The following is a 12,547-nucleotide window of genomic DNA, read 5'->3' as shown; positions in this document are numbered from 1 at the left end:
AGCTTTTGATGTGTTATTTGTGAAATTGTCTGTTTTCTAAGATAAATTGAATTTCTCAGCAGTATCAGTTTTTACTTTCTCTTTACTGTTCCTTTTATGCTGTAAAGTCTGAAAAATATAAATAGGTGCTAGTTGTAATAATATCCTCCACAAAATCAAACTTTGTTTGTATTTAGATTGAATATGAGACTCAAATTAAGAAGATACAGCTACTCTCAAAAGATAGCCTGGGAAAAAAAGGTGAACTGAAAGATGAAGACAGAGAAAAGGTAATAAATTAAAATGATAAACTTCCTGTTAACGGAGGGTTTTTGGTGTGTTCATCTTTTAGGATACTGTTGTAAATAAAATCGTCTTATTACAAAGATCTTTTTGATTAAACTTTAAGTGATTATTTAAAGACATTTGCTTATAGAGTATTGCTTTAATGTATAATTCAATTAAATTTGCTGAAAGGCAGTCACTGTGGCTGTAAGAGATAGATTCCAAAGAAAACCTCAGTGTTGTTAGTAGGTGAAATTTTGTTTTTCTAAATAATGCTTTGTAGCTGCCTTTTTCTTAGTTCCAGAAATGTTTTAAATGAGAAGTAAATGAAATGTGGCATTTTGCTTCTTTTCTTTGTATACGTAATTTTGTACATTTTAACCTTTTCATAGATAAAGTGGAAAGAAAGGATTGCATATCTCAGCAACAGACAAAATGAATGGCAAGGAATACTTAAATAAATTCTGCTATGTATCTGCCGTAATGCAGGCTTCTAATCCTCCCGTCTATCTCCATATAAATGATTCTGCTCAAGACCATAGATGTTTTCTTCACTAAAAGCAGTAAAGCTCTTTTAGATGAAATGTCTAAAAACATCTTGTAATAACTTGGAGCATGCTGGCAAGAGTAGTCACTTGTGACTATGTGTGAAACCCCCTCAGCCAGTCGATATTGTAATAAGCAAAAATGGGAGCATCACTCCATTATTCAGAGAAGCCAACAGCGTGCTTCCTCCTTAGGCTGCAGCATTCATTAAGAAAAGCTTACTGGGCTGAAAGCTGGAAACAGATGATAACGGGATATGATTTTCATATTTAATGCTTCCCTTGGAAGAGTATGTGTGCTACAGATTGATAGAAGAATCAACTGCTACTTTACTAAAAGACTTTCAGGTTTGCCCTATAGCTACCGATGGAATCATTCAGCCAAGAAATTAACTTTTTCTCCTTTTACCTGTTTTATATATCTGCTAAGCAGGCTGCCGGGCTGCCAGTAAATGTTATTATGCAGTTAACTGTTTGGTATTTAAGACTCTTATCAGAAAAGAAACAGAGGCCACACTATTTTGTTTTTATAGTAGGAGCAAGGTTTTTCTTTTTTCCGTGCATTAACAGGCATTAATCTGAGTTTATAGGAAGTTTTAGTTTTCCTTCCCAGAGATTAAAAAGTTAAAAAACTAGAACTTTGGAGCATTCTTTAAACTGTAAGATACAAAACACCAAGCCCCAGCAACCCTGACCTATATAAAAAGGCCTTTAATGATAAATGATTTCTCTGCCATTAGATGTATACCAAATGTGGTATGATGTGATAGACTTCTGAGACATTCAGGCAGTTTTTCTGTTTGACATTTGGTCATGAAATAATTGACATGTTTTTTAATCTATAATCTAGTTTGTTCTTTCTGTGCTGTTCCTGATAGACACCTTGTTAGTATGACAGTGTCAATGGTACTTAAATAAAATGGGAGACTTTTTTTTATATTTGCACTACTGATTCCTTACCTTACATATAGTTATATAGTTTCCTTTTAAGTCATATTTAAAATTAGGGCAAGAGACATATAGCTGACAACTCCTTAAAATGTTACATAGAATAATTAGAAGTGTTTCCTTTTTACTGGAATGTGTCATCTCCTTAAAAACTTTGACTTTTGACTGTATGTAAGACTCAATTAGGTAACATTTTGAGACGTAGCTTGCCTTTTTCAATTTCCCATTGATGTTCTATCAATTAAAAGGTAAAAATATTTCAGCAGAACCCTGAATTAGTTAACACTTACTATACACTAAACCAGAACAATTCCTTACCGTATGGGGTGTGTTTTATCTTTCAGCAGTCACATGAGCTAGTCTCTGTGCCCAGAGCGCTGGTCTCCAGGGACTGGCCTGAGCACGGTGGTTGAATTCAGTAGATCGTTGCTGAGTGAGTGCTCTGTTTGAGAAGCTGCAGCAGGTCCCTCTAGGAATGCCACGATGCTTGCCCTTGAGGCGCTTCCCACAAAGCGATGTTCTTTCTGAGGCCTAGGATAGTGTGTGCTGAGTCCCAGCTACATGGAGAAAGAAAGTTTGCTTCCTCTGCAATGAGTCCTCCACGGCCTAGGGGAGAAGGTGGTGTGTGAGCTGGCATGAAGGGTGGGGAGGGTGCCAGTCACTGGGTATTTGATAGACATTCTTGGGTCTGAAGATGTTGTGAGTGAAGGAGTGGAAGCAGGAAGCCCGGCGAGAAGCCATCAGTCTGGCTAAAGGTGAACATTCTTGCAGGGAAGTGGGAGAAAATGAGCTTGGAAAGGGGCATCGTGGAACTCAGTCCAAGGCTCGAGGATTGAAAATTTCCCCCTGGAATCAGTGTGTGTGCACGTGCATGATGGGACAGGTGAAGCAAGGACTGGGGCTCAGAGCAGTTACATTATAGGCGCAGGAAGGCAGGGCTGGCAGTGCTGTGCAGGATGCCCTGGAGGAAGGAGCTCATGGGGCGAGAAAACCAGGATTTATTCAGACGCAAGGAACGAACTGAGGGCCTGAGTTGGGGTGGCCATTGAGATGGAGAATGCCAATGAAGGGGAGAGGAGCTGTCAAATTAATGATAATTCTGAGTTATGAAAAGATAGCTTTAAGAAGTGGTTGTGCAACTTTCAACCAGAAGCAGCAGCTTGAATGCACCACTAAGAAGAATGATCAGGTAGTAGTTGTCTATTTTTTCAGTGTAGAACTTTAGCTCGGTTTTATAATAGGAGTCCAGTGTTTTCATGCATCCAGTTGCTGCTCTTCAGTCATGTGTTCTCTGAAGAGAAGTAATCATTGATCTGTTCATCCCCCAAGATTGTTTCTAATATTAGTCTACTTAGTAAACTCTTATGTTGTTGTTGTTAATAGAAAAGACAAAGTTCCGGTCCCCATTTGACTCCTCACAAATTTTACTATAATATAGTAATCCTTCTCTATTATACGTTGCCATTTTTTATTTTGGGGTGAACCCTCATTCCATTGGTCTCTAGGCATGTTCTTCTTGTTGCCCAGCTTTTTTGTATCAGCAGTGACTAGAGCATACACATAAAGACACATCAAAACATATACACCCAGGAGAGGTGGATATGGCATTAGTGAATGAGAGCATAAACCTTGAGGTGGGATTTGTGAAGTTTCTTTGAACTGTTACACTGTGAAATATGTTCTACTAAAAACAGAAGTGAGCTGGATACTTCACAGAAAGATTATACTCTGCCCGGGCTGGAGAATGTGGAGGACCAGAGAATTCCATCACAGGACTAAAGGCTGGTTGGGGAGTTCCACTTCCTCTGTTGTAAACCTCCCTGCAAGGGTCACGTGGAGAATGACTCCACGTGCAGCTTGTTACTTCCGCTTCTAATCCTAATATTAACAATGGGGAATAGTGACTGCACGCGTATTTTGTCAGGGGCAGCATTAAGCACTTCATATTCATCAACTCATTTAATCCTGTCAGCAATCCTGGAAGTAGATACTATCGTATCCTCATTTTAGAGGAAGGCTCAAAGAAGTTGGTTAACTTGCCCAAGACTACACTGCTAGGCAGATCCCAAACTCAAACCCAGACCATGTGGCTTTAGCGTCCATGTTATTAGCCATGTTGCTACACTGCCTTCCAAGGTAGTATGGGTGAAATGCTCCTCGAACGTCGGGAGAAATTCCTGGTCAAATAAAAACAGCCTAGCCATATCATGTGAAGTATTTCAGTTATTCATTTAGATGCTGCATTTTCACCTAACCTTGGGAGAGAGTGAAATGGTCTCCCTTGGTGGTATAATAGTCCAGCTGAATCAAGTGAGATCTGATTTTGCACTGGTTGAATTGAGTAAGAAATTAGGCATACACTTCAGATTCATTATTGGGGATTTTTTTTTTTTGAAAAAAAAGCTGTGGTTTAGTAACACAATTTGAGTTTAACTCATTCAGTTTTGAGTATTGTGGCATAAGAGATGGGCACTGGAATCCGCGTATTTGGGTTTGGATCCTGTGACCGAGAGCAAATTGTCCGACCTTGTAAGTCTTGCTGGAGTGAGTATAATAACAGTGGTTGATTTGAGGGTTTAAAAAGGTAATGAATAGAAGTCTGCTTGACACCTGGTAAGTGCTTGGCACGTGTTCAGTGATCCTCTTGCCCCTGTCCCCACTGTCACTGTCGTCAGCCATCTTCCTTCTCCACTGGGGTGGCCGTATGAGGGTGTCCCTGGCTTTCTACCACTTACCTAAGGGAGTGGGGACAGAGAGGCTACCTACCAATTAGGAAACGAGAAGTAAAGCCCTTGGTGGTAGCAACTCATAATAGATGATTTTAGCATGATTACAATACAGAATAACTTACAGGACATACCTTTGAAGCCTGAATTTAATGGACCCATTTAAAAATTTAGGTAGTTCTAACCTCTATTGGATTTAGTGGCCAGTAACATCTCCTCTTGGCCTCAGTTGTGAAAATTTGGTTGAGTCTCGAATCTACCCCATTGGCAAAATGAAGAGTTAAAAATCACATTGTCATGGTGTCTTAGTCGGCCTGGGCTGCCATAACAAAATAGCACATTCTGGGTAGCTTAAACAACAAATTTATCTTCTCACGCTTTGGGGGGCTGGATGTCTTAAGATCTAGGTGCCAGCTGGGGTGGTTTCTGGTGAGAGCTCTCTTTGGTTTGCAGACAACTGTCCTCTCTCTGGGTCCTCGTGTGTCCTTTTCTCTGTGCACGTGTGTGGAGAGAGGCAGATCTCGGGTCTTTTCCTCTTCTAAGAACATCAGTCTGTTGGATTAATAGACCTCACTGAACCTTAGTTACCTCCTTCCAAGCCCCATTTCCAAATATAGTCACGTTGGGGGAGGGCTTCAACATAAGAATTTGGGGGGGGGCACAATTCAGTTTATAACACGCAATAAAGTAAAATAATTCCTTCAGGATTGTTATATGTAAATTTTTATTAAGGGATTTTTGGAAGTGTTCTCAATGTGACTTAAGGGCTTGTAGAAACTAAGAGCAGTAATTGTACTGTGTGAAAAGCTGGAAATTGGGTTTGACAGCTCCATTTTAACATTCTGCATTTATCTTGTTACTTACCAATTCCCTCGTCTGTGGGGGAAAAATAATAAGAAAAGATAAAATTACTGCAGTATTCTGCAAAACATGAAGTATAACATAAATATATTTTTCAAAGTACAATAATATTCAAGATCTACCTGCTTTGAAAACTGTAAGCAGTTATTATTAACTGAGACACCATTACAGTAGTTCTTAACTTGCTGCTGGATCCATCAGCATGTCCTCTCCCCTTTCTGCCAGTAAAGATGAACTCCTGATTTTAAAAATATTTTCAACTGTATTCATTTGCTTTGCTATCACTTTCCCCAGCTCCCAATATGTTTTCAATTTATTTAAACTAAAAAAAGTTTTACCCATTTCTTTCATCTCCCACCCCCAGCCTCTGGCAATCATCAGTCTGTTCTCTGTATCTATGAACCTGGTTTGTGTTTATTTGTTTTAGATTCCAAATGTAAGAGAGATCATATGGTATTTGTGTGACTTATTTCACTTAGCATAATGTCTCAAAGTCCATCCATGGTGTTGCAGATGGCAGGATTTTCTTTTTCATAGCTGAATAATATGCCATTGTATATTTTTACAACTTCTTTATCCATTCAGCCATCATTGGACACTTAGTTTGCTTTCATATCTTGGCTGTTGTAAATAGTGCTGTAGTGTACATCGGGGTGCAGATATCTTTTCAAGATAGTGTTTTCATTTTATTCAGTTAAATACCCAGAAGTGGAATTGCTGGCTCATATGGTAGTTCTATTTTTAATTTTTTGAGGAGTCTCTATACTGTTTTCATAGTGGCTTCACCTGTTTACATTCCCACCAACAGTGCACATGGGTTCCCTTTTCTCCACCTCCTCATCAACACTTGTTATTTCTTGTTTTTTGATAATAGTCATTCTAACGTGTGAGGTGATATCTAATTGTGGTTTTGAGTTGCATTTCCTTGATGATTAGTGAAGTTGAGCATGTTTTCATGTACTTTTTGGCCATCTCTGTCTTCTTTGGAAAAATGTCTATTCAGATTTTTCTGCCCATTTTGTAATCAGATAATTTTTTGCTCTTGAGTTGTATGAGTTCTTTATATATTTTGGATATTGGCCCCTTATCAGATATATCATTTGCAAATCTTTCCTGCCATTCAGTAGGTTACCTTTTTGTTGATGGTTTCCTTTTCTGTGCAGAAGCTTTTTAGTTTGATCTGGTCTCACTTGTTTATTTTTGCTTTTGTTGCTTTTGCTTCTGGTATCAGATTCAAAAATCATAGCCAAGGACTTATGTCAAGGAGTTTACCACCTATGTTTTCTTCTAGGAGTTTTATGATTTTTTAAAACATTCAAGTCTTTAATTCATTTTGAGTTAATTTTTGTATATGGTGTTAGATGGTGATCTAGTTTCATTCTTTTGCATGTGGCTGTCTAGTTTTCCCAGCACCATTTATTGAAGAGGCTTTTTTTTTTACTGTATATTCTTGGCTCCTTTATTGTAAATTAATTGACCATATGTGTGGGTTTATTTCTGTGGTCTCTATTCTGTTCCACTGATCTATGTGTTTGTTTTTATGCCAATACCATACTGTTGTAATTACTGTAGCTTTGTAATATATTTCAGAATAAAAGAGCATGATGCCTCCAGGTTTGCTCTTCTTTCTCAAGATTGCTTTGGTTATTTGGGCCTTTTGCATTTCCATACAAATTTTAAGATTGTTTTGTTTCTGTGAAAAATTTCATTTGAATTTTAATAGGGATTACATTGAATCTGTAGATTGCTTTGAGTAGTATGGACATTTTAACAATTTAATTCTTCTAATCCATGAGCACAGAATATCTTTCCATTTATTTGTATCTTCTTCAGTTTTTTTCATTAATGTCCTATAGTTTTTAGTATATAGTCTTTCACTTCCTTGGTTATATTTATTTGTAGGTATTTCTTATGCAGTTATGAATGGGATTGTTAATTTCCCTTTCTGATATTTCATTATTCATGTATAGAAACTCAACATTTTTGCATATTGATTTTGTTTTCTGTAACTTTACTGAATTGGTTTATTAGTTCTAACAGTTTTTTGATTGAGTCTTGAAGGGTTTTCTATATATAATACATATCATATGCAAATAGTAACAATTTTACTTGTTCCTTTCCAGTGTGGATGCCTTTTATTCCTTTTTCTTGTCTAATTGCACTGGCTAAGACTTCTAATACTATATTGAATAAAAATGGAAAGAGTGGGAATCCTTGTCTTGTTCCTATCTTAGAGGAAACGCTTTCATTTTCACCGTTGAGTATGATGTTAGCTATGGGCTTGCCCTATATGGCTTTTATTATGTCGAGGTATGTTCTCTCTATACCTGCTTTATTGATACTTTTATCATGAATGGATGTTGAATTTTGTCAAATATTTTTTCCACATCTATTGAGATGATCATATATTTATCCTTCATTTTCTTAATGTGGTATATCACATTTACAGATTTGCAGATATTGAACCATCCTGTACCCCTGGAATAAATTCCACTTGACTGTGGTATATGATCCTTTTAATATATTGTCAGAAATTCCCTGTCCAGTGGTTAGGACTTGGTGCTTTCACTGCTGTGGCCTGGGTTTAAGCCCTAGGCAGGGAACTAAGATTCCACAAGCCGTGTGGCACAGCCAAAAAAAAAAAAAAATTGTTGAATTCAGTTTGCTAATATTTTTTAGGAGTTTTGCATCTATGTTGATCAAGAATATTGGCCTGTAATTTTCTTTTCTTGTGGCATCTTTGTCTGGTTTTAGCATCAGGGTAATACTGGCCTCATAAAATCAGTTTGGAAGAGTTACCTCCTTTTCTGTTTTTTTGGAAAAGTTTGAGAAGGATTGGTATGTATGCTTCTTTGAATGTTTGGTAGAATTCACTAATGAAGCCTTCTGGTCCTGGACTTTTGTTTATTGAGAAGTTTTTGATTACTGATTCTACCTCATTACTAGTAACTTATCTGTTCAGATTTTTTTGAATTTATCCATTTCTTGTTGGTTGTCCAGTTTGTTGGCATATAGTTGTTTATGGTAGTCTTATGATCCTTTATATTTCTGTGGTATCAGTGGTAACATCTCCTCTCCAATATATTTTAAGAGGTACAGATGGATAACTGTGACAGGAAAAGGAAGAAATGAACTAAAACCTTGGATTACAGATTTACCTCAAACACTTAACTACAGAAAGTAATAGGAAGGTATAGAAAAGTTGATCATTATGTCAGTTCCTTAAACAGTGACACATACTCCTTCCTTTGGCAATAACAGCTGTCTCTCAAAAACTTTTCAATTCCTAATATTATACCACTGTCAGTAATAATGTGAAACACAGCATTTTTCTCTTCAGCTTCCCTGGCTCAGAAACTGCTTTGAGAAGACACATAATAATATTCAGAATTTTAAGGTTAAAGACCACCCTATTTCCTGTTGCTAAGCAAACAAAATGACAGACTATTTTTTAAAAAAAGAGACAGCTGTCTGAGCCATTTCAAACGTAGCATTGCCTTATAGAGAGCAGCAATTAGTTTTTGCAGGTTTCTTGTAGTTTTGCAGGTTTCTTTTTTGTTATGCAAGTTTAAATAATTGCTGGTGGGAATGTAAAATGGTGTAGCCACTTTGGAAAACAGTTCACAGTTCCTCACAATGTTACCATTGTGTACCAATGTACTCACAACATAGTTACCATATGACCCAAAAACTCCACACTCAAGAGAGGTGAAGACATATGCCCACACAAAATCTTGTACACAGATGTTCATGGCAGCAGTGTTCTTAACAGCTGAAAAGTGGAAACATCTCAAATGTCCATCATCTGACAAATGGATAAACAAAATATGGTATATCCATGCAATGGAATATTATTCAGCCATTAAAGAGAATGAAATACTTATATTTGATACAACATGGAGACACCCTGAAAATGTTATGCCAAGTAAAAGAAGCCACAAAAAATACTGGAAAACAAACTAATGGTTATCAGTGGGGAGAGGGAAGGGGGAGGGGCAGTATGCATTACTGTGCCAATTAAATGTGGACTGTGGAATGGAAAATACATCAATGTTAAATTTCCTGATTTTGGTCATTGAACTCTGCTCGTGAAAGCGAATGTCCCTGTGCTTAGGAAGTACACACTGAAGTGTTCAGGGGGAGGGGGCAACGTGTCTCCAAGTTAGCCTCAGATGGTTCAGGAGAAAATGGTGTGTATGTATATACACATACACATATGCATGTGTGTAGGTGGGGAGAGAATGATAAAACAAATCAGGCAAACCATAAACAATTTACTTATTGGTTTATTATAGACACTAATATGTAATGTTCTCATTAATTAGTGTATTACTAGAGCTTGTTGAGGACCAGAGTTCCGTATTCTAAAAATTCTGGCAAAATTGCATTTACTATTTCCCATCACAGAGAGCTGTCTGTAGCTTCTGTTTTCAGGAAGTACTCTTTGTTAACAGTGCCATCTTGAAGTGGTCACTGTTTTTGCTTTCTGCAGTTCTGTAAGCATTTAAATCATGGGTACATGCTATTTTTGTTGATTGTGCAGGTTACCATTTAGATTTTGTTGTTTCTCTCCAGTTCTTGGCCCTGGGAATGGGCCTGGAGTCTTTTGCTTCTCTTAGTGGGTCAGAGGAGTTAGGAACTGATTGAAAGGAATAACTCAGGGGTACTTCCTTTGTCCTTCCCCAGGGGGCTTTCTCATCTCTAAGGCCTGCCTACCCTTTGACTTCATATCTTGGCCTTAAGCAGACCAACAAAGAGACAGGTACTTAGGGCTGCGGTGTACTCCCTGTTCTGAGTTAGTTCATTAATACTCCCTAAATCGGTCTTGAAAGTGAAAAATCAAAGGCCTCAAACTCATAAGTCTGATCACTGATTGGCCTCAAGTCTTCACTAAATGACCACTATTGTGTATATACTCTGAGTCCCCTTCAGCATACGGCCAGCTGAAGCTCTCCACTGTAACCCATCACTTGGAGCCATCTATTTAAATAACTTTTTGTTTGAGTACAGGAAAAATGAAAGTAGTTGTTAGATTAGGGTAGTGGTAATTGGTGATTTTTGCCTGTTTTAAGACTTCTTTGTTACTGATAATAGGTCACATATTATGTCACAAATACTGTTTATACTGATGAATCAGAATGTTGATTAATATAATTTTGCTGTTTAAACCATGTGGTATAATGAAAAATTCTTAATAATGACATAATGGCCTCTTTGGACAGTAGTATCCTATAAGGCAGTCTTGACGGAGCAACTTCTGTTCTAGGAGGCTGTCCTACTCACATGTATGCAGAGAGCCATACACTCAGGGATAATTATTGCACATGGTTTGGAAGGGTAGGTGGTGGGAAGTAAACCAAGGTCCATGAAAATAAGACTCGTTAAATAATTTATGGAACATCTATAGGAAAGGTTAATACACAGCTCTTAAAATTACAATGTAGTCAGTTTCCAGTCCAACGGGTAAGAAACTTGGAAGTCACCACTCCATCCTAACAAGTAAAAAGCTGAACAAGCCGAAAATCAACATCTCTTCTTAGATCTGACAGAGAAGTGAGGTCACAGAGCAATATGCTGTCCCTGAGGTCCCAGGGCAATATGCTATCTCTCTCTGGAGAGACCAAGAGATGACTAGAGAGAGCGACAGCTTCCCAGAGCAGAGCTGACGCCTCTGCAGGACTCAGTGCCGGACAGAGAAACAGGAACTGTGACTGACAAGGCTCAGTGTGGGCAGATCCACGAGAGAAACTCCGGGGGACCCAGCCACAGGGGCCCCCCACACTTTTGTGAGTTTTACCCCTAGTTCTACCAGGTCCTCACAGTGACTGTCAGGGAGGGGAAGGGGGAGAGGAGCCAGAACGCTCTGCTATTAACAAGGTCTGCCCTCAGGAGAAGCTGTTTAGCCAGAGCTTGACTGACCTGAGGGAAGGAAAAACCCAGCTCCAGAAGGTGCTAGCCTCCTGCGTGGAGGAACGGAAATAACAATTCCAGCCCCTTCTAGCCTTGAACCTAAAACTGCTCTAAAAATAATGTCTTTTAAAAAGTCCATTGAGTGTAGATATATGGATTTATTTCTGGACTCTCAGTTCTGTTCCATTGATCTGTATGTCTATTTTTATGCTAGTGCAGTCTAAATTACCCCTGGTTTTGTAGTAAGTTTTGAAATTGGGAAGTGTGCATCTTCCACCTTTCCTCTTCTTTAGAAAATTGTTCTGGCTATTCTGGGTTCCTTTATTTCCATAAATTTTAGTATTAGCTTGCCAATTTCTGCAAAAAAGCCTGCTGGGATTTTGCTGGAGTTTGTATTAACTGTGTAAGTCAATTTGGGAGTATTGCCATCTCAACAATTTTAAGTCTCATGTTGCTTGAACACAGAATGCTGATCTTGTTTGCCTTTCATTTCTTTTTCTTGCCTTACTGCCCTGGCTAGAATCTGTAGTATGGCGTTAAATAGAAGTGTTAAGAGCAGACATTCTTGTGTTAACTCTGATCTGAGGGAAGGAAAGCTTCCAGTCTTTTACCATTGACTGTGATGTTAGCTATGGGTTTTTCATAGATGCACTTTATCAGGTTAGGGAGTTCCCTTCTAGTCCTAGTTTGCTGAGTTTTTAAAAATCATAAACACATGTTGTATTTTGTCTAATGCTTTTTCTGTGTTTGTGGAGATAATAATTTGGGTTTTTTATTTGTTCTTTATTCTATTAACATGATGTATTATATCACTTAACTTTCGTATGTTAAACTAACTTTGCATTCCTGGGAAAAATCCTACTTGGTCATGGGATATAATCCCTTGTATATTATGCTGAATTTGGTTTGCTAACATTTTGTTGAGAATTTTTACAACTATATTCATAAGAAGTGTTGGTCTGTAGTTTTCTTTCTTGTGATGTCTTTGTCTGGTTTTGGTATTATGGCTGGCCTCATAGAATAAGTTGTGAAATGGTTTTTCCTCGCCTGTTTTTGGAAGAATTTCTAAAGGATTGGTATTAATTGTGAAGGATTGGTATTAATCCTTCTTTAAATGTCTGGTAGAGTTCACCAGTAAAGCCTTCTTTCTAGTCCTGGGCTTTTCTTTGTGGGAAATTTTTTGATTACTAATTCAATTGCTTAACTTGTTTTAGGCCTATTCAGATTTTCTGTTTCTTCTTGGGTGAGTTTTGGTAGTTGTGTCTTTCTAAGAATTTGTCCAATTTATCTAGG

At 37.9% G+C, this 12,547-nt stretch overlaps 1 protein-coding gene across 3 annotated transcripts in view; it reads left to right on the top strand.

Moving 5' to 3' along the window:
* The window catches only part of KIZ (kizuna centrosomal protein), a 113,811-nt gene that overhangs the window by 17,846 nt on the left and 83,418 nt on the right, over positions 1 to 12,547 (top strand). For all 3 annotated transcript variants that reach the window (XR_004483595.2, XM_033429408.2, XM_033429407.2), the window contains exon 4: positions 177 to 269. Coding sequence is in view for 2 of the 3 variants with exons in the window: in XM_033429408.2 (XP_033285299.1) it covers positions 177 to 269 (93 nt within the window). In the remaining variant the exon portion in view is untranslated. The remainder of the gene's footprint in view (positions 1 to 176; positions 270 to 12,547) is intronic.

The sequence above is a fragment of the Orcinus orca genome, chromosome 16, assembly GCF_937001465.1.
Source record: "Orcinus orca chromosome 16, mOrcOrc1.1, whole genome shotgun sequence".
In the NCBI taxonomy this organism is placed as follows: domain Eukaryota; kingdom Metazoa; phylum Chordata; class Mammalia; order Artiodactyla; family Delphinidae; genus Orcinus; species Orcinus orca.
The sequence above is the reverse complement of the archived record's forward strand: the minus strand, read 5'-3'. Positions and strand labels throughout refer to the sequence as shown.